General features: G+C 45.8%; 1 protein-coding gene across 2 annotated transcripts; it reads right to left on the bottom strand.

Moving 5' to 3' along the window:
- Positions 1-4,983: 4,983 nt before the first annotated feature.
- SPSB1 (splA/ryanodine receptor domain and SOCS box containing 1) lies at positions 4,984-17,895 on the bottom strand. Of its 2 annotated transcripts, none has more exons than XM_073585376.1 (3): positions 17,631-17,895; positions 9,058-9,853; positions 4,984-6,680 (listed from the first exon to the last, which is right to left on the bottom strand). In XM_073585376.1, exons 2-3 carry the CDS (start codon positions 9,749-9,751, stop codon positions 6,553-6,555), a joined length of 822 nt encoding a protein of 273 aa, XP_073441477.1. In that variant the 5' UTR covers positions 9,752-9,853; positions 17,631-17,895; the 3' UTR covers positions 4,984-6,552. The 2 variants fall into 2 exon arrangements, with proteins under 2 accessions (XP_073441477.1, XP_073441478.1); XM_073585377.1 differs by having other exon boundaries at positions 17,780-17,883.
- Positions 17,896-18,291: the final 396 nt, after the last annotated feature.

Here is an 18,291-nt window from a genome sequence, read left to right as displayed (position 1 = left end):
TAACCACTTTGCACCGGGAACCGGCTCCCGACCCGCGGCGATCGCCCAGCATATGATCCGGGTACGATTCGCCGTACCGCTACGGCGGCCGGCGCGAAGGGGTTAATGGTATTTTTCACCTTTTGAATAGATCCTACCTATATTTCCAAAAAATAATGATTAAAGGTCGATTTAGGGGAAATGCCAAAATGTCAATACAATGCATGTAGTATTTGTAACAAAATTTAATCCAAGTTATTCAAGTAATTATTCAAGTATCCAAGTAATTCAGACTTTTCTTATTTTTACTATAAGGCTAAGTTCACACTAGGCGCTTTTGCTGCAGGTTTTTTTGTGCTTTTTTTATGCATATTTTCAGCTGTGCCTTACAGTACCAGTAAAGCCTGAGATTTCAGAAATCTCATACACACATTGGCTTTTTTGTCATCAGTATTTTGTGCTGTACATGGTATTTTTTTTGCACAATAGACCATTTCACTTTTCACCGGTTTTTAACCCATTCACTTGGTTGGTGAAAAACGCAGGTATCATTCTTTGCTGCGTTTTTTTGTGCCAAAACCTCATTCTTTGGAATAGGACTTTTTTTTTCCCCCAATACTAAACTTTATCAGTATGCACAACGGACAAATCTAGCCCCCCCCCCCCATAAAAACCCCCCCACAAAAAAACCCTGCTTTTTTTCTGCAGTTTTCTTTACTGCCAAGAGATCAGGTTTTGCTGCAGGAAAAAAAAATGCTGAAAAATGCTTGGTGTGAACTTAACCTAAAAAGAAAGGATCGATTTTGATATCATGTAGCTTTTTTTGTGATGCAGCGATTTTTTTTTTTCCAGACAATTTGAGAAAAGTTTTTTTGGGTCTTTTTTTTTTTTTTCAAATCTGCAGCACGTCAATACTTCCAGCTGTTTTTTTCCACCCTTGGAAAGCAATGACAAAGTGGGGGAATAATAAAAAAATTTTTTGCAGTATTAAAACTAACTTTATTAAAGATGTTCTGTTCATTGCAAGGATTACATAAAAAACAATATTAGTCTTATTAGTATTTTTTATTTTATTTTGGATGTTAAAAAAATTAAACAAGTGATACGGCTTAAAAAATATATATGGTATATATATTTGCCCAAAATATTGGCACCTGACTGCAGCCACAAATGCCTGCCGTGACATTACTGGCCTATATGTTGATGCGATATAAATAAAATTCTACGTAGTTTACACATAGAAAAAAAATTGTTGGCTTCCTATACGTACAGGTAAAGGGGGCCCTTTAAGGGATTTCACAATTGTATCTTTAAGTGCACTCCGCACATTAGTCGAAGCATTAACATGTGTAATGTACACTAAGCTCTGAGAAGCCAGAAACCACCCACAATATGAGAAGCTGAAATCCTCTGCGCAGTGTGAATGGTGGGAAAATACTGTTCATGTTTCACCATTACAGGTTGGGTGCAAAGAAGGTCACCGGTTACAAAAGCCAACTGTTGGGGAATAAGTGGTGCACAGATCTGCTCGGCGCAGCGTGTTGTGAGCAGGACCATAGCGCGGTATTATATGTTCTAACCCTTTGGCAGATATATAGACTGGAACAACTGGCTCACTCCTCGCTCCAGCGTTTGATGAGCCGGACTCTCGGTGGAGTCACACATCGGAGATTAATCCAAGAAATTCTACACTTATCCCAACAGGCATTTCAGCTTTAACGCTGGCACGCAGCGAGGGTCAGGCCACGACGACGTCCTGAAAACTTGTGGCCAAGATGTCTAAATGAAGAATTCTTGCAAAATAGATAAGCCTCGCAACTGAGAAATACAAGGGGGGAGGATTTCGAAAAGGATGTTTTTCTTCCTGTTGAACACAACATGCCAGATGTTTAGACTGTACAATTTGTCCAGTTTGGCAATGCTTTTCCTTACAGACAGCTGTAGCTCTACATGGAAGGAGAGCTAGGACTATGCATGGGTCAGATATCCGTCTGCTCTGGGCCCGTCCTGAATAACATCCATTTAATACCTTCCTATGGGAGATGGAACTTGTAAGGGTTGTAAAATGTGGCTCTGCTGCAAAACTACAACACCCAGCATGCCAAAAAAGCCGCAGGCTGTCGTAACATAATGGAAATCAGCGCTCTGTTGCCTAGTCCAGCTTTAGCTACAAGTAAGGGATATAGAATGAAGTCACCATCTCCTAACTCAACGCTCAGGGACTAAAATCTATTTGTTAAAGGGTTAGCTACAGTGCCATGGGTTGTTAACTTTATTATGCTGCACACAAATGAGCATCAAGATCTCTAGAGATGGACTTGTAGCCTTGAGATTGTTGATATTGTTCAACAATTTTGGTTCTCAAGTCCTCAGACAGTTCTCTTCTCTTTCTGTTCTCTATGCTTAGTGTGGCACACACAGACTCAATGCAAAATTGAGTCATCTTCTCCCCTTTTTATCTGGTTTCACATTGCCCACAAATGTTACTTGCCACAGGTGAGTTTGAATGAGCATCACATGCTTGAATCAAAGTTGTTTACCTGTAATTTAAGAAAGGTGTCAATAATTTTGTCAAGTCCTTTTGGAGTTTAGTGTGAAATGTGCAATTTGCCTCCCCCTCCCTCTGATATTTTTTTTTTTGTGTGTTATTCATACATTCATTTCAATGACCGAGACCTATTTTATCTGGTGTGTATGGGCATCTTCATACATGAGAGGTTTACATTGCAAATGGGTGTACTGGTGACCCAATATAGTGGCTAGGATTGCACACACAAGGTCACCTATTAGAAACCAGGACAGAAAATTAAAGGGGTATTTTAATTATAAGCAATTCTCACTAAACACTGGGGTGAATAACTGCTAGCTAAGGGTCTGACTGCTGGAATCCCACCAATTGCCATTTAAAAAGCCTCAGTGGTTGAGCATCCACGCTCAATTCTTAGTGTTCAGCACCCAATGTCTACCAGGCACACAGACGACCACATATTGCAAACACTCCCATATATACGAGTTTCACCATAATAAAACACCATTAGGCTGTGTGCACGAGTTTCAGGTGGATTCCGTACATAATGCAACACTGTAAAAACGACCTTACTGTGCACATGTCCCATCTTACAGCATACTCATTCTTCACACCTCTTCTGTTCAGAAGCTTCCTGCCCTCTATACTTGCAGCAAAGCCGCTGTGAGACAGACAGTAAAACCAAAATTACTACGAGACGTAAAAAAGTAATTCCAGAAATTTGACTCCAAATAACCTAGAAGAGCTGGGATGCTTCTAGTTCCCTAGTAATAATCTTTATTTTTATACAGCGCTAACATTCCGCAGTGCTTTACAGTTTGCACACATCACTGTCCCCAATGGGGCTCACAATCTAAATTCCCTATCAGTATGGCTTTGGAATGTGGGAGGAAACCGGAGTACCCGGAGGAAGCCCACACAAACACGGGGAGAACATACAAACTCCTTGCAGATGTTGTCTTTGGTGGGATTCGAACCCAGGACTCCAGCGATGCAAGGCTGCAGTGCTATTCACTGAGCCACCGTGCTGAATGGGGACAGAGGCAGCACACACATCGCCGCATCTATTGGAGGCTATGGCATATCCTATGGACAGATGTGTAATAAGTGTCCAGATGACCCCCTTTAAGTCTATGCAGGTTATTGATGGCTTTCAGGGTACAAAAAAAGTTTTACAATAAGTTTCTGGTGTGAGCAGCAGAGCTAGGTAATATTTGGATTAGCGCTGTTCCAAAAATTTGAGGTTGTATCCCCCCCCCCCCCCCCCCAGAGTCAGTACAGTATACAGCACCATGAGCTCTGCCAGGCTGCAGTCTTCATTTATACAAGATGCCATCCCGGCCTGGTCCTCTGCCTAGGATCAGCACTTGTGCACGATGCCGGTGCTAATCTGCAGACGAGAACATGATGCATGCAGCCATTACAAAAGCTGCATCCCATCCCAGAGACTTTATTTTAGCATTGCTAGGGCTCCACATATAAACACAGTAAGCTCCTACCTCATTTATTTTAAGTATTCGCTACAGCTGGAACTGAACCATGTTTGGGTGTCTGGCCTCCGCCAGCTCTTATTTGCGAGTCTCCCACAGAGAACAGGCGGCCTTAGTGCAGTTTATAGCCTGGTTCACATTCTTTAAAGGAGGAAAGGGGGGGGGGGGGGGGCGCGATGTACCAGACAGTCCTCATATGGTTAAAGGGTGCTAAAACTAGAAACACTTCCTCTTTACCTTGATATAGTCTGTCTGCCATGGCTTCGTTTTTGGAATCAATTAGAAGTCGAGACAATGTCAAGATCACACTGGAAGGAAGCAAGTATGGATCCGAGCGTGCAGTGCTTCGTGCCAGATCCTGCAAACACCGCACAATCTGCTGGCATTTTTCTGTATGGTAGGTGATAATATTGAGGACCCCATTCTTAGGCTATCAAGTCAGTGTGTGTCTGTTATGGATCTGATGCCTGGTACCTCTCTAGATCAGTGTATGGAGGCCAGTGATGTCCAGCTCCCATTCACTTCAATGGAAGCACAGATGCAGTGCCAAAGAATGGCCACGTGCACAAAATGAAGAAAAAAAAAAAAGCTTCCAGGGACAATCGCACTGATCTTATACCATGCACAGCCCTTAAAGCGTTAGACCGGCTGCATACATCTGCAATTCACCCTGTGTGCGGACCACCACATCCATGAAGTCAGGAGACCGGTGGCATTTCTGGACATCACAGTCCACACAGAGTGACCCTGACCTCACTGTGCAGGTGAACCCCCAGTCTTGAAGCCACCCATCCGATCCATGACCCAGAGACATTTACATGCATGATGATTTGTAGGATTTAATGTTCCCATGACCCAAGAAGTGCATCGTATCCTCAGAAGAAGAAAAAAAAAAAAAAAAAAAAAAAAAAAAAAAAAAATTGTGAATTTTGCAGAAAGACAACACCCATCAGGCGTTTGTGAAGTGAATGAGCACAATGCATCTGATACTTAATAAACTATTTCTTTATTATATAATTATCTACAGAATTATAAAGAGATTAAAACTGTACAGGCAATTTGTAGACAGTAGGGGACTCCAAGCCACTTTAGAGGTGGAAGACTACTTGCACACATAAAGAGAAAAAAAAAAAAAAAAATAATATGTGCAAAGCAGCAAGTGTTCATATCCAGCAAAACTGCTCACAAGCAAGGTGACATTAGCACAGAAGTCACCCTAACCATCTTGGCATGGTTGTGCATTTTTTAATTTATTTTTTTAAAACTCCAATCTTAGTACCCTACAGCAGCAGTGTATATAGTGCACCAGTCACCATCCAGGAGGCAGCCATGGCAGTAGTTATTAGGCAGACAGCCCAGCACAATGTGCTGCCTTGGTGGTGTGACCGATGCACTTATCACAATTCACATACCTTACACAAAGACATAAAAACGTTACCCTTGTACTGTGCATATATTGCCTTCATTCCATCTACATGGCATGTGGTGGGAAAATAAAGCAGATGTGTAGCAGACACCGTTTATTCTTTTTTAACCCTTCCGAGTGGAATGGCACAGAAGGGCAGCCTCATGGAAAAGCCTGCTCTGGTTGGGAGAGCCACGGCAGTCCATGCGTTAGTCCTCTGATGTGCACAGACGTCTGAATGATCCTTAAGCATTTGATTTATTGGAAGAAAAAAAAAAAAAAATAGAAAAAAAAAAAAAAAGTCATGTGATGCAAAAGGGTCATCTGAAAAAAGTAATCAATTGCCATCTGAAGCATCACATAGGTTGAGTGGTGTTTTTTGGGGTGATAAACTGCAGATTTGTCACTGGACAGTCGCTTTACACTATTGTGATGCAATAAATGTTAAGGCGTCAACTTTATATTGCACATAAATGCTCAGTGGCAAAGATATTATTCCAATAGTTGGCATTAATAAATAGGCAGCAAGTTAACAGTCCAGACTACATAACTGTTGCCGCACTTCTATCTTCACCATTACTATTGCAGTGCACGCTGATAAAAATCTTCAGAGCATCGGCCTATAAGTCTCCACCAAATATACAGGTCTCACTATTTTGACGTCTAATTAAAAAGTGCAGGGGAATTTCTGAAGCTACAGACAACACAAGCCACGTAAATGAAGTGATCCCGGGAGCTGTGAGGTTGTACTCCGAGTAGTGTTCTGAGGCACGGTAACGGTAAGAGGACAAAACATTTAAAATGCATAGGACATACATCATAAGAGCCCATCATGGGGCAGAGGGGGGGGAAAAAAAAAAAAAAAAAAAAAAAGTCCTTGTACAAAAGACCATTAAGTTAATAAAAAGACAAATTGGTCACAACTCATTACACATGAAGCACTTCTCTAAGTCACACGCAACATTCAGATGTCTTTCATACAAAAACCAAAATTGTTGCAAGATCCCAGATAAAACTTGGAGGTATTCTGTAGCCGGAAGCATGCACTTGAGGAAACTGTACCGCCAGCCTCCTACCAACAAGCGTTAAGGATGAGAGTGGAGTCTTGGGATGCATAGCACTGGGCAGCTAGTCCGTGAGCAGCTGGAGGCTCAGTGGTACAGGAGGTAGCCTTTAAGGGACGATGGCAATGGAAGCGTCGGGATTTCGTTTAGTCTCTCTTTTCCCAGTGCAAGGCGGACGGCTCGTCGACACAGGTCCATCAGAGGAAGGGGCTCAGCTGTAAAGAGAAGCAAGAAAGGGTCAGTGCCAGGCAGGTTACCAAACATCACACCTTATTTCTCTACACAGACATCATAATACGGTTTTACAATAAGATCATGGTTGCAACTGGATGTGTTTTACCATCGCATACATTTATAGTAAGATGGGCATCCAACATAGAAGTATCACAAGAGAATATGAAAACTGTACGAGCAGGAAAGACCCCTTAAAGTGCTCACAGATAAAGGTTGCTGGGCATGTAGGGTCCTGACTACTAGCCAGGGTAAGCTGCCAGCACCAGAGAAACAAAATTTCATCATGTAATACATGGACAAGCTACAGACTTTGTTCTGAACAGTGTTGATTATGTAACGGCCACTCAGATCTGTGCACTATCGGCAGGTATCATACATGCGTCCTGTTCATTAGGATAAGACCCTTGCACAATATTTGCTGATGTACGCTCGCCTCAGCAGCACAGACTCCGGTTTCTTAAAACACCTTAGATCCTTTTACTACTCTCCCACCACCTCAATCCAGGAGGCAGCCATTATCATAGGCCTGGCATGCTGAACAGGATATCAATAGGAGGCCAAACTTACAGCAGTTCTGCGAGTGCATAAAAACAAACAAACCCAAAACAGGGTTTTGAAGTGGATTTGCAGTTATCTTAGTCACTGTAGCCTTCAGTGTGCACATTTCGTCCTGTGCATTATAGAGGGTGAGGTCCACAGCATAAAGCAAAGTGATGGGTACAACTTTAGAGCTGCAGTAAGCCGGTATCAATGGGGGGGGGGGGGGGGGGTATTTGTCTTAACCTTAGAATCAGGTGAGGGGTATATAATTTCTTAGATAAAGGGATTTTTCAGTGAAAAGGTTTGGTTGGATCTGGTCAATGGACAGAATGGGGAACTTTTTTCCCTGTGTGCATGCTCAACTGATGGTCGATTCATCCATGGGGATTTGGGGTACCATGTTCAGCTTTTCCCCCTGTAGCCCCTTAATGACATTAATGGAGTTAGTCAGGCCTCTTCATTTTGCAGTGTTGATAAAAGTGCCATGTCTGGAGAAATAATCGTTGTTCTGACAATCAATGTGGGTCCAAGTGGTCAGACCCCCACTGATCAGGAAACGATAATCCATCCTGGGGTTAGGTGATAAAGAGGTTGCAGCAGGTTTACGCAATCCAGCAGTGCCACCAGTCTGCCAATGGCCACTTACTGTTTGCACCATGGCAGGGGCTGTTGGAAGTATTTCAGTCACCACTATAGTGATGGCTACTGCCATCATACAAGATATGTTTGTTACTCTGCCCCAATATTATGATTTGCAGGGCAGAATACATTATCCCCACACCTGTAGACTATATATCCTAGAGGTTTACTATGAACTATATGTCAGATAGGTGAGGAATTAGCCCAGGGACCCTCTTCTATGGTAAATAGTTGTGTTTTCTGTGTATACAAGAGTCCCGCTCCCCTGCAGCCAGTCACTGACTGAATGTGACCCAATTCTGCACATGGACGAGGCTCTGGGCCTGAATATGATGGGTATTTAGGGCATATGCCGGGGATCAGACAACTTTAAATACCTTTCAATCATGTATTCAAATTTCCGTTGTGTAACTGCTCAGTTCTTAGAAGTTGCAAATATTTTTTTCTGGCTACAGATTGCATCTGTTAAAGGTATCACGACACTGGTGCCCAGGAGCTGGGTCTACCAGGTCACAGAATTTGCTTGATTTTACCACTAGTATAATCTAAAAATTATGCATCAAACAAGCTCAAACTGAGTGAAAGGGATTGTCCAATACTTGACAATCCCTTACATGCTGTAGTCTCCCAAGAAAAATATATAAAACTAGTGGAAATCTATAGGGGTTGCATTTCCTGACAGTAAATTAACACCTATAGTCCCCTTAAGTGGGAGTGTGTTGCCAGCTCTGGCGTCACACTGGACATAAATCGAGCTGCTACCCTCAATTCCTTGGGATGATGGAGAGTGAAGCCAGAACAGATTGGCTGCAGGGATTGCATGTCATAGTGTCACACAATCCCCAGGAGAGTCAGTGCCAACACCGCCAGGAGAAAACAGGGTTTGAGACGTGGGTTCAGTAGCAGACAACCCCTTTAACATTAACCTGTCTGGTGAATACCCAGAAACTTTTTGTACAACAGTAATGATAATCTACAATTCACTCACTACTTAAATATGATGTTAGGATGGAAATCCATCAGAATAAGGACAGGTAACCTTTCCTCACCAGAGCCAAATTACAAGAGATTATCCAGAGCAAACACTACATGGAGACAGGAGTTTACATTTCGGAGACAGTGTAATGGTAACCGTCTATGTGGACATGCTCTGCTGCTGGAATTAGTAATGAAACTTACGGTCAAGTCCATTTATGTATTTCATCCTGATTTCACAGTGGCCCCATACCGCACTGACGACAGGGTACAGTTTCTTTCCCTTTAATCCTCTGAAGGCTGTGCCCATGTACTGTCCATCCACGATGAAACTCAGAGTACCATCATCCATATCTAGTACCACCAGGAAAGAATCCGGCACAATGAAAGTTTCGTCTGGCTCCAGAAAAGCAGGATATGTTCTACTCGGCTGATTTTTACCATCATGATACAGTTTGTTCCTACCCAAGTCCCAACCCCAGGATTTCCCGTTGCATCCTACAAGTGTGGTGTAACCCACAGAATGGAGAGGGGCATCCGCAGTTGCCACTCCAACGACAGCATGAGTCCCTCGCTGCCTCATGACCCACGTTATCTCCCACACATGTAGGCCTCGTGTGTAACCAGTCTTGCCACGAATGGCGTCAGTGCTCTGTGCCACCGGATGCCGGTGAAAAACAAGTTTGTCGTCCTCTTTGACAAAAACATTGAGCGATCGATCGTTATTATTCCAGGAGTGCTGGAGCTGTACTTCATGGGACACGGAGGGCATATCCAACAAGAGGTCCAAGCGGGCAGGCTTGCTGTAGTCCAGACCCTGGAGATCCTGCTTCAGGGGTCTGTATGCAGGGTCCCTCATGTCCACCGTCTTTATGCCACCTGTGACCTTCTGACCCATATTCCACTGCAGGTTCAATTTTATAGATCCAGAGGCAATTACATTCAGTTGTTCAGCCACCTGACATCCACCAGCCAGTAGAAGTCCCTGGAAGAGCAAGATCTGATAAAGAGGAGAAAAAGAGTTAATAATTGACCACAAATCAGAAGGGAAACAAGACTTGTGAAATTATTTGAGCAAATATGAAATTTTGGACATACAAAGTGGCCACATAGCTCCAACAAGAAAAATTAGCTCATTGTGTAGATTTTAGCAGCACTGGCCATGCATTTAATGTGCATGTAGAGTCTCACGTACACTCAGAAGTCTACCAACAAAACTCCAGATAAGAGGAAGAGACACACCCTGTAAATATGAATGTATAAGGGCTTATGCAGACATCTGTGCAAATTGGTTACAAAGCATGGACTGGTTATGGCTATTCAGACCTGAGCATCACAGCTTCATATACTTCGAATTGATAGCCGCAGCCAGTCTGTATATTCGTGATCCATGAGCTGACATTTGCCCAAGACAAAAAAAAATAAAAAAATAAATAAATAAATGAGGGGTTATCATACTTAACACCCAGCCAATCTTCCTAGAAGAGATGCTAATTACAAGAGGCTTCTGCTCTGTTGGACCATTACCACTTCTAAAGGGGCCCCTTGGGGAGTTCTAGTAAAATACCGTATATAATATATCACACTACCTGTAAGATCCCCAAAACAAGGTAGCTAAGAACCATTGAAAGCGTGTTCCAGATCAGGAATGACATTTGAAACCTGGGAAGGCGAGGCTCACTTGGCATGTCATAATTGTGTAGCCAGTCATGGACTGTCCACTTGGCACAGAAGCGCTCAGCAGTAGAGAAATAAAGGTCACCAATTCTCTCCATAGTATTACAAAATCCCCAAACAGACAACGTACATCTCATTGCACAAGAACATAAATATTTGATCAGTAAGGTCAGGATTACATTGAGCGTCACAGGAAGAGGCCTTTCACCGTGCAGTGTACTGACAGCTCAGGTCTTACTCGGAATGCATATTTCTAGTTCAGTAGGGTATCCTGCAGTCGCCCCATACCCTTATAGCTACAACCATCACAGACTTCCTAGAAGATTGTGACTCATTTTAAGGGGAAATGTGTTTCAGCTTCCACCACTGACAACAGCAGAGCTGAACCACAAGCAGTCTGGGGTCGGTCAGAGAAAAACAGGTGTAAGCACAATCGTCTCCGGAAATGTAAAACCATATAAAAGATTGCAGGAGATTTGATTTACGCAGCCGACTTCCTGTCTGTAATACCTCCGAAAGGAAACATAGAAAGCCGGACAGTGAGAAGACAGCACTTAGAGAATGTCCAGGACCTTACAGAACTACAGATCTAGTCACCTCTTTATAGATTTGGACATCCCCTTTGTGCACCCTACTGGCAGAGTGAGGATCTGATACATTGCAAGCAGAGGTAGACACATTCACTTATGGCAAGCAAAGAGATACAATTTATACAATGTTAAGTAAATAAACATTGTAATCTCAGAAACCAGAGATCATAGCCCAGTGGGCTTCTGTGCAAGGCTGGTATATGAGACTAGTCTCTAAACCCCCCCACCCCCAAATGAACATTACACTATTAACCCTTATTCAGACATCCATTTTTAGTGTGCACATTTTATACAACATGCCTCGCCAGTGCAAGTCTACGGGTCTGAATCCCACACCAAACTAATGGCATCCTGGTGAGGTTACATTTCCCAGACTTCTAGCAGTCAGTGAAAAATACATTTCTTGGAAGTAAAAAAAAAAAAAAAAAAAAAAAAAAGAGAAGGGCTCGAGACAGACCAACACTGATTAGTTTGGTCCACAGACTGATGTTTGTTGCATTTTTACCTGGGCAGTTTTGTTACAAAAAGTATTTTCTGATGCCAAAGTGAATGACAATCCTGACAGCTCATTTTTTACTTGTATCATGTCAATTCTTCCAGCATTTTTTGCTGCAGGTTTCACCCATTCTAGTGAATGAGGAAAAATCTGCAAGAAAAACCATGTATATTTTACACTTTTTCCTGCCAAGAGAAGCAGGAATTTCTGCAAATACTTAAGGTTATTCGTTCAGCAAGAAATTTCTGCACCTCGTTAAAAAAAAAAAAAAGCAAAAAAGAAAAGTTGACATGCTGCATATTTTCTGCACATCAAAAATACTCAACGTGTGCATGACACTAGGTTTCTCATTCACTTTGTTGGCATCAGGCTGCCACAAATCAATGCAGAAAAAAAAAAAAAAATTACAAAAATGCACCAAATCAGCAACATGTGCACAACGCCTAAGAACTACTCTAGTTTATTAATGCAAGTCTATGAGAGCCAGAAAGAGGCAGTCCGACTTGTACCAAGTTGTGACCTCTGGTTCACTCAGCGAATACTGGAGCGATTTGGCAGGTCAGACTGATGAAGGCTTCCCCAAATGTATGGGAAAATGGCAGTGGACAAGTATGAAAATAGACACAGGAACCTTGGATTAGAAGTACCACTCCAGCACTATAAAAAAAAGCTGGCGTGCGCTTTAACATGTGCCTATACCCTTCCAGTGAAAATAAAAATTTCTAAAAAGGTGTCACCATATAGGAAGCCAGACACTGATCTGCTGGATGCCACAAGGTTTAGCTACTGAAAATCCCCAATGATGAGCAGACATCACAAGGGGAAGTTGTGTATTACGTGAGCATATAACATAGCAAAGGATTGCAGTGATCATTATCCACCTGCCCAAATCAAGGAGGTACCAAAACTTGGGTCCTTCAATCATTTTCATGCTACAATACGTATACATTAGGGTTGTGCAGGCAAGTTATCCTGCACAGTTGCTGGCACTGTGGGAAGCCAGCTGTCCATCAGCAGAAGAGTAGCAGCTCTGATGTGACTTTACTGATCGTTCTGACCCAGCACAGATCACTGACTACCAGCCAGTGCTGTGGAGTTGGAGTCCATTTTGGTGGAGTCGGGAGTCATGGAAATTGAGGAATCGGAAACTTGGCTTACCAAATCCACAGCCCTGTTATGAGGGAGTCGTGGGGTCGAATTCATGGAAATTGAGGAGTCGGAGACTTGCCTTACCGACTCCACAGTCCAGCTACCAGCCAGTAACTTCTGAGCCCATAGGAAAGAGAAAAAGCCCAGAAGACCCCTTTACGTTAACGACTGTGTGAAGTCCAGAAAGTAATTTATGAAGCACATGGCTGTTCACAACACTATAGGGCACATTCACATGGTCGTCCCGCTACATTAAAGGCCCACCACTACACACTAGGTGGTCAGACATTCCCTCCAAATATATTGCCAGATTTGAAAATAAAGAGTAAAACTTTTTACCCTTTTTGCCTTTAAAGGGGTTGGCCGTCATCTCACTTCTCTAGCTCCTGGGACCACCAGTAATAAAGCAGACTTTAGATTTTGCAAGGACAGCTGCACATGTCTCCTACGACAGGTACGGCAAAAAGAAAAGCCATGCAGCCACAGACCTGACTGTGGAACAGACAGCACAGAAATAAAGTGAGAAGCCACCACTAATGTGCATCACTGAGCCCAGTAATTATCAAGTTTCATGGTATCGACACAAATATCTGTAATCAGGATACACCAGAAAGATGGAAAGTGGCATAGTCCCTGCAACCTCCATTAGAAGCAATGCCCATGAGAGCAACCTTTCCATTGAAATTCTCTTTAAAAGGAGCACAGACAATAGTAAGTGACAATTCGGCCATGGCACTGTTTTTATGGAGAGCGCGCAGCTTCCAGGGGTGCACATGTAAGGCCGCTTTCACACTTCAGGCTTACGGTATCCAGCATGGTGCGGTGAAAAACCAGACTACCGGATCCAGCAGCAAGCGCAGACACTGGATCCTTCTTTCTGCCGGATATATTCCTGGCAGAGAAGGTTTCTGGGCATGCGCAGTGTGAAAAGCCGGTCTGGCGTTGGGAAAAAAACGTTGCATGCAACGTTTTTTCCAGACGCCGGACCGGCTACTTTTTCCAGATCCGGAAAAAAACAGACGCGCCGCACTGCCATCCGGCACCAATGAAACAGCATGGGGAAAAAAGCCAGATTTGGTCGTAACAGGCGCCGGATCCGGCAGTCCGGTTTTTCGCCGCACCATGCCGGATACCGAAAGCCTGAAGTGTGAAAGTGGCCTAAGTGGTCTAGTCTTATGAGCAGTTTATGAGGCTTTAGTTGAGAAGTCAGAGTTTCCATTAGATATAGTTATGCATTGTCTGCAGGGTGTGAACCTAACATAAGGCTACCTCCATTTTCCTGTACCTCCATCTGAAACCAGGGCATGTCCTTTGGATACATAAAAGTCCCTTAAAGCTGTGTGCCCACGTTAGCGTTTTTGGGGTCAAACCGCTTAAAATAAGCATCCCATTCATTTTAATGCATTTTGGCCTTTTTGTTGCACATTGATGCTTTTTTTCCCGCATAGGAAACGCTTAGCAGTTAAAAACGCAGCATGCTCATTAATTTTGCGGAAAAGTCCACGTTTTTAGCTATTTCCTATGAGTCCAGAAGACGCGTGGAAAAAAAACGCATCAAAAACACACATTTTTGAGCAAAAACGAGCTGAAAAAACACACAGAAAGAAAACGCATGGTTTCTGGGAAGGAGTCAGTTTCTGAAGCAGAAATTTTCTGCATACGTGGGCAAATAGCCTAAGACAGTTGCATCAGTGTTGTTGGCATGGGTTAGGCTACTTTCACACTTGCGTTTTTTTGCGCTGCGCAACGTGCGCAGTGCAAATGCACAAAAACGCATCATGCATTTGTGTGCGTTTAAGCATGTTTTTAAAAACGCATGCGGTTTTTTGCACTGACGTGCGCATTACCATGCGCGTCAGCACACCCATAGACTATAATGGGTGTTGGAGTGAAAAAAAACGCGTTGCGTGTGCATGCTTTTTTGGGACAAGTCGGACGCACAAAAAACGCAAGATGCATTTTGTGCACCCACTACAAACGCATGTGTATGCGCACCCATATAAAGTATAGGAAAAAAACGCATGTGTTTTTTGCGCAAAAAACAAGCACAAAAAACGCAAGTGTGAAACCAGCCTAAGTCAATGATATCTTAATACCATTTCCCACAATATAAGAGTGGCTGCAGAGTAAAATACAGATCTGTGTTCAAAAGGGTTTATCCAGGGCTGTGGAGTCAGGATCTGTCTATTTTGGTGGAGTCTGTATAACATGGACCGACTCAGACCATATATAATAAATTGGGTACAGTAGTACTCTCCACCAATGCAACCAATAAGACCAGAATAAGCGCTGGACCCAAGAATGACAAAATGTGCAGCTTTATTTTTTAACTACATCCAGGAAACAAGTTTTCTGAAAAAGACCAAAAAAGAAAAGCCCACAGGACACAGAATCAGTGTTCCGGCCTTGATTTTTTAGGAGAATGATGCGTCCAGCAATGAAGCAAGAGAATAATAGACACATGATGGGATATTGGCAAGCAATCTTCGCTTGGATGCACATTATTAATGTGGGATGCACTGGCAAACAATGGAGGTGGACAGTTATAAGAGGGAAGTAATCAGCTTCTTGCTTCATCGATTGGAGGTTGTTATCTGCAGTTCACTCGCCCGGGTATATGGACCTTATGTAGTGGTCATACAGGATGACTTTTGAACATTGGAGTTAAACACCATATTATCAATAAGTCTTCATAAGAGATGGATGTCACACTGGTAACCAGTACAGCCATACAATGCCATGTAGGAACCACCATTGATAAAGAATTAAGAGGGCTGCAGTCCCAATGTACAGGGTGGGCCATGTATATGGATACACCTAAATAAAATGGGAATGGTTGGTGATATCAACTTCCTGTTTGTGGCACATTAGTATATGGGAGGGGGAAAACTTTTCAAGATGGGTGGTGACCATAGTGCCCATTTTTAAAGTCAGCCATTTTGGATCCAACGTTATAAATAGCCCACCCTGTAGAACTGCATCCTTCCCCTCACAGCAGCACTCATGGCCACAGTTGTGTAAGAAACTAGTCGGTCCCACTGTCACCTACACAGCAGATGGACTCCACTTTCCTCAGGAAAGGTGGGACTCTCAGAAGTCAGCCCCCAACTGATTATAGGGTATATGACAACTTAAAAAGTTGGAATAACCTATTAAGCCATTTCTCACTAAACCGCGGTTAATCCCCCAGACATGACTGGTGGTTGCTGCAAAAACTAGGAGGGTGGTCCTCTGTTTTGGTGACTACTGGAGAAAAGGTCCAGTCAAACTCAATCTAAGGCCAGGGTCACACTTGTGAAAGCAATGCGAGTCTCTCGCCCCAATACCCGGCATTGCTGCCAGCACTCGGGACCGGAGTGTGCAGCTGCATGTCTTTCTATGCAGCTGAACGCTCCAGTCCGAACCAACGGCGGCAATGCCGGGTATTGGGGCAAGAGACTCGCGAGTTTCTCGCATTGCACTCGCAAGTTTGACCCCGGTCTGACACTTACCAGAGGATCTAGACAGCCACCATGTAATGGCCCATGGTGAGCCGTCTCCTGCAAAGACCAATTACTGGACACTGGGGGTAATAAAGAAAAAATTATAAGCCAATAACAGAACCAGGAGTAAGAGCACCAAGAAGAGGAAGAACCCCACCACCATCCCGCCGGGCACAGGCTGCCCCCCCCCCTCTCAGCCCACCACCACCACCATCCCGCCGGGCCCAGGCTGCCCCCCCCCTCTCAGCCCACCACCATCCCGCCGGGCCCAGGCTGCCCCCCCCCTCTCAGCCCACCACCATCCCGCCGGGCCCAGGCTGCCCCCCCCCTCTCAGCCCACCACCATCCCGCCGGGCCCAGGCTGCCCCCCCCCTCTCAGCCCACCACCATCCCGCCGGGCACAGGCTGCCCCCCCCCTCTCAGCCCACCACCATCCCGCAGGGCACAGGCTGCCCCCCCCCTCTCAGCCCACCACCATCCCGCAGGGCACAGGCTGCCCCCCCCCTCTCAGCCCACCACCATCCCGCAGGGCACAGGCTGCCCCCCCCCTCTCAGCCCACCACCATCCCGCAGGGCACAGGCTGCCCCCCCCCCTCTCAGCCCACCACCATCCCGCAGGGCACAGGCTGCCCCCCCCCTCTCAGCCCACCACCATCCCGCAGGGCACAGGCTGCCCCCCCCCTCTCAGCCCACCACCATCCCGCAGGGCACAGGCTGCCCCCCCCCTCTCAGCCCACCACCATCCCGCAGGGCACAGGCTGCCCCCCCCCTCTCAGCCCACCACCATCCCGCAGGGCACAGGCTGCCCCCCCCCTCTCAGCCCACCACCATCCCGCAGGGCACAGGCTGCCCCCCCCCTCTCAGCCCACCACCATCCCGCAGGGCACAGGCTGCCCCCCCCTCAGCCCACCACCATCCCGCAGGGCACAGGCTGCCCCCCTCTCAGCCCACCACCATCCCGCAGGGCACAGGCTGCCCCCCTCTCAGCCCACCACCATCCCGCAGGGCACAGGCTGCCCCCCTCTCAGCCCACCACCATCCCGCAGGGCACAGGCTGCCCCCCTCTCAGCCCACCACCATCCCGCAGGGCACAGGCTGCCCCCCTCTCAGCCCACCACCATCCCGCAGGGCACAGGCTGCCCCCCTCTCAGCCCACCACCACCACCATCCCGCAGGGCACAGGCTGCCCCCCTCTCAGCCACCACCACCACCATCCCGCAGGGCACAGGCTGCCCCCCTCTCAGCCACCACCACCACCATCCCGCACGGCACAGACACTCGTTTTGGTAGGAAATCTGCAAGTCACGCCATAGACACAAGGCCCCGCCGCCCCCCGGCACCACCTGGACCCCTCACGCCGATGCTCGCCACATTCCCACTCACCGAGTAAGCGCACGAACCCTGCGGGGCTGCGGCCCCTCGTTACACCAGTCTTACAGCCGCGGCGGCGACTAGGCCGGCGTGCTCGCTCCTTCCCTCCTCCCGGTGCCGCTACTGCAGCCGCGTCTCCCCGGACCGGCAGCTCCTCTCACCCTGAGGCGCCGAGTGAGGAGGCGGAGTGCAGCCTGAGACCGGACACACTCGCGAGAACAACGGCCAAAATAGCCACGCCCTCCTCTGAAGACTCCGCCCCACACCAACAGGCTGCCCAACACGTCGCTTCACGTGCGCTAATAACGAGTGCGAGCCCCGCCCAGAACGCGTTAACCACTCCCACTAGCCACGCCTATCTGTTATTGAACACGTGTTGGCTCTGGAGCAGCTGTGCGACTAACCCTTTGTGTCCTGGCCGCTCCTGAGCCGGGCTTACATTTTGTTCCCCCCCTTCTTCCCCCAAAAATACAAATTTTTTCAAGGTTGTTTTTTTTTTATTGCATAATCTTTGAATTTAGCACAAACCAATTTTCTTTAACTCTTGCTTATTTTGTGCGATGTCTGCACTGACCGTTAAGAAGCCCGTGAGGAGGAGCCGTGCACAACCAGTGCCTGATCGTCCGCCAATGGACCCGGCGCTAATTTGTCAGCGGCATTGGAATGGTTAAAC

Source organism: Dendrobates tinctorius, unplaced genomic scaffold, assembly GCF_039654945.1.
Source record: "Dendrobates tinctorius isolate UK_male_01 unplaced genomic scaffold, ASM3965494v1 ptg000086l, whole genome shotgun sequence".
Lineage (NCBI taxonomy): Eukaryota > Metazoa > Chordata > Amphibia > Anura > Dendrobatidae > Dendrobates > Dendrobates tinctorius.
Note: the sequence above shows the minus strand (reverse complement) of the source record. Positions and strands in the feature narration are given on the sequence as shown.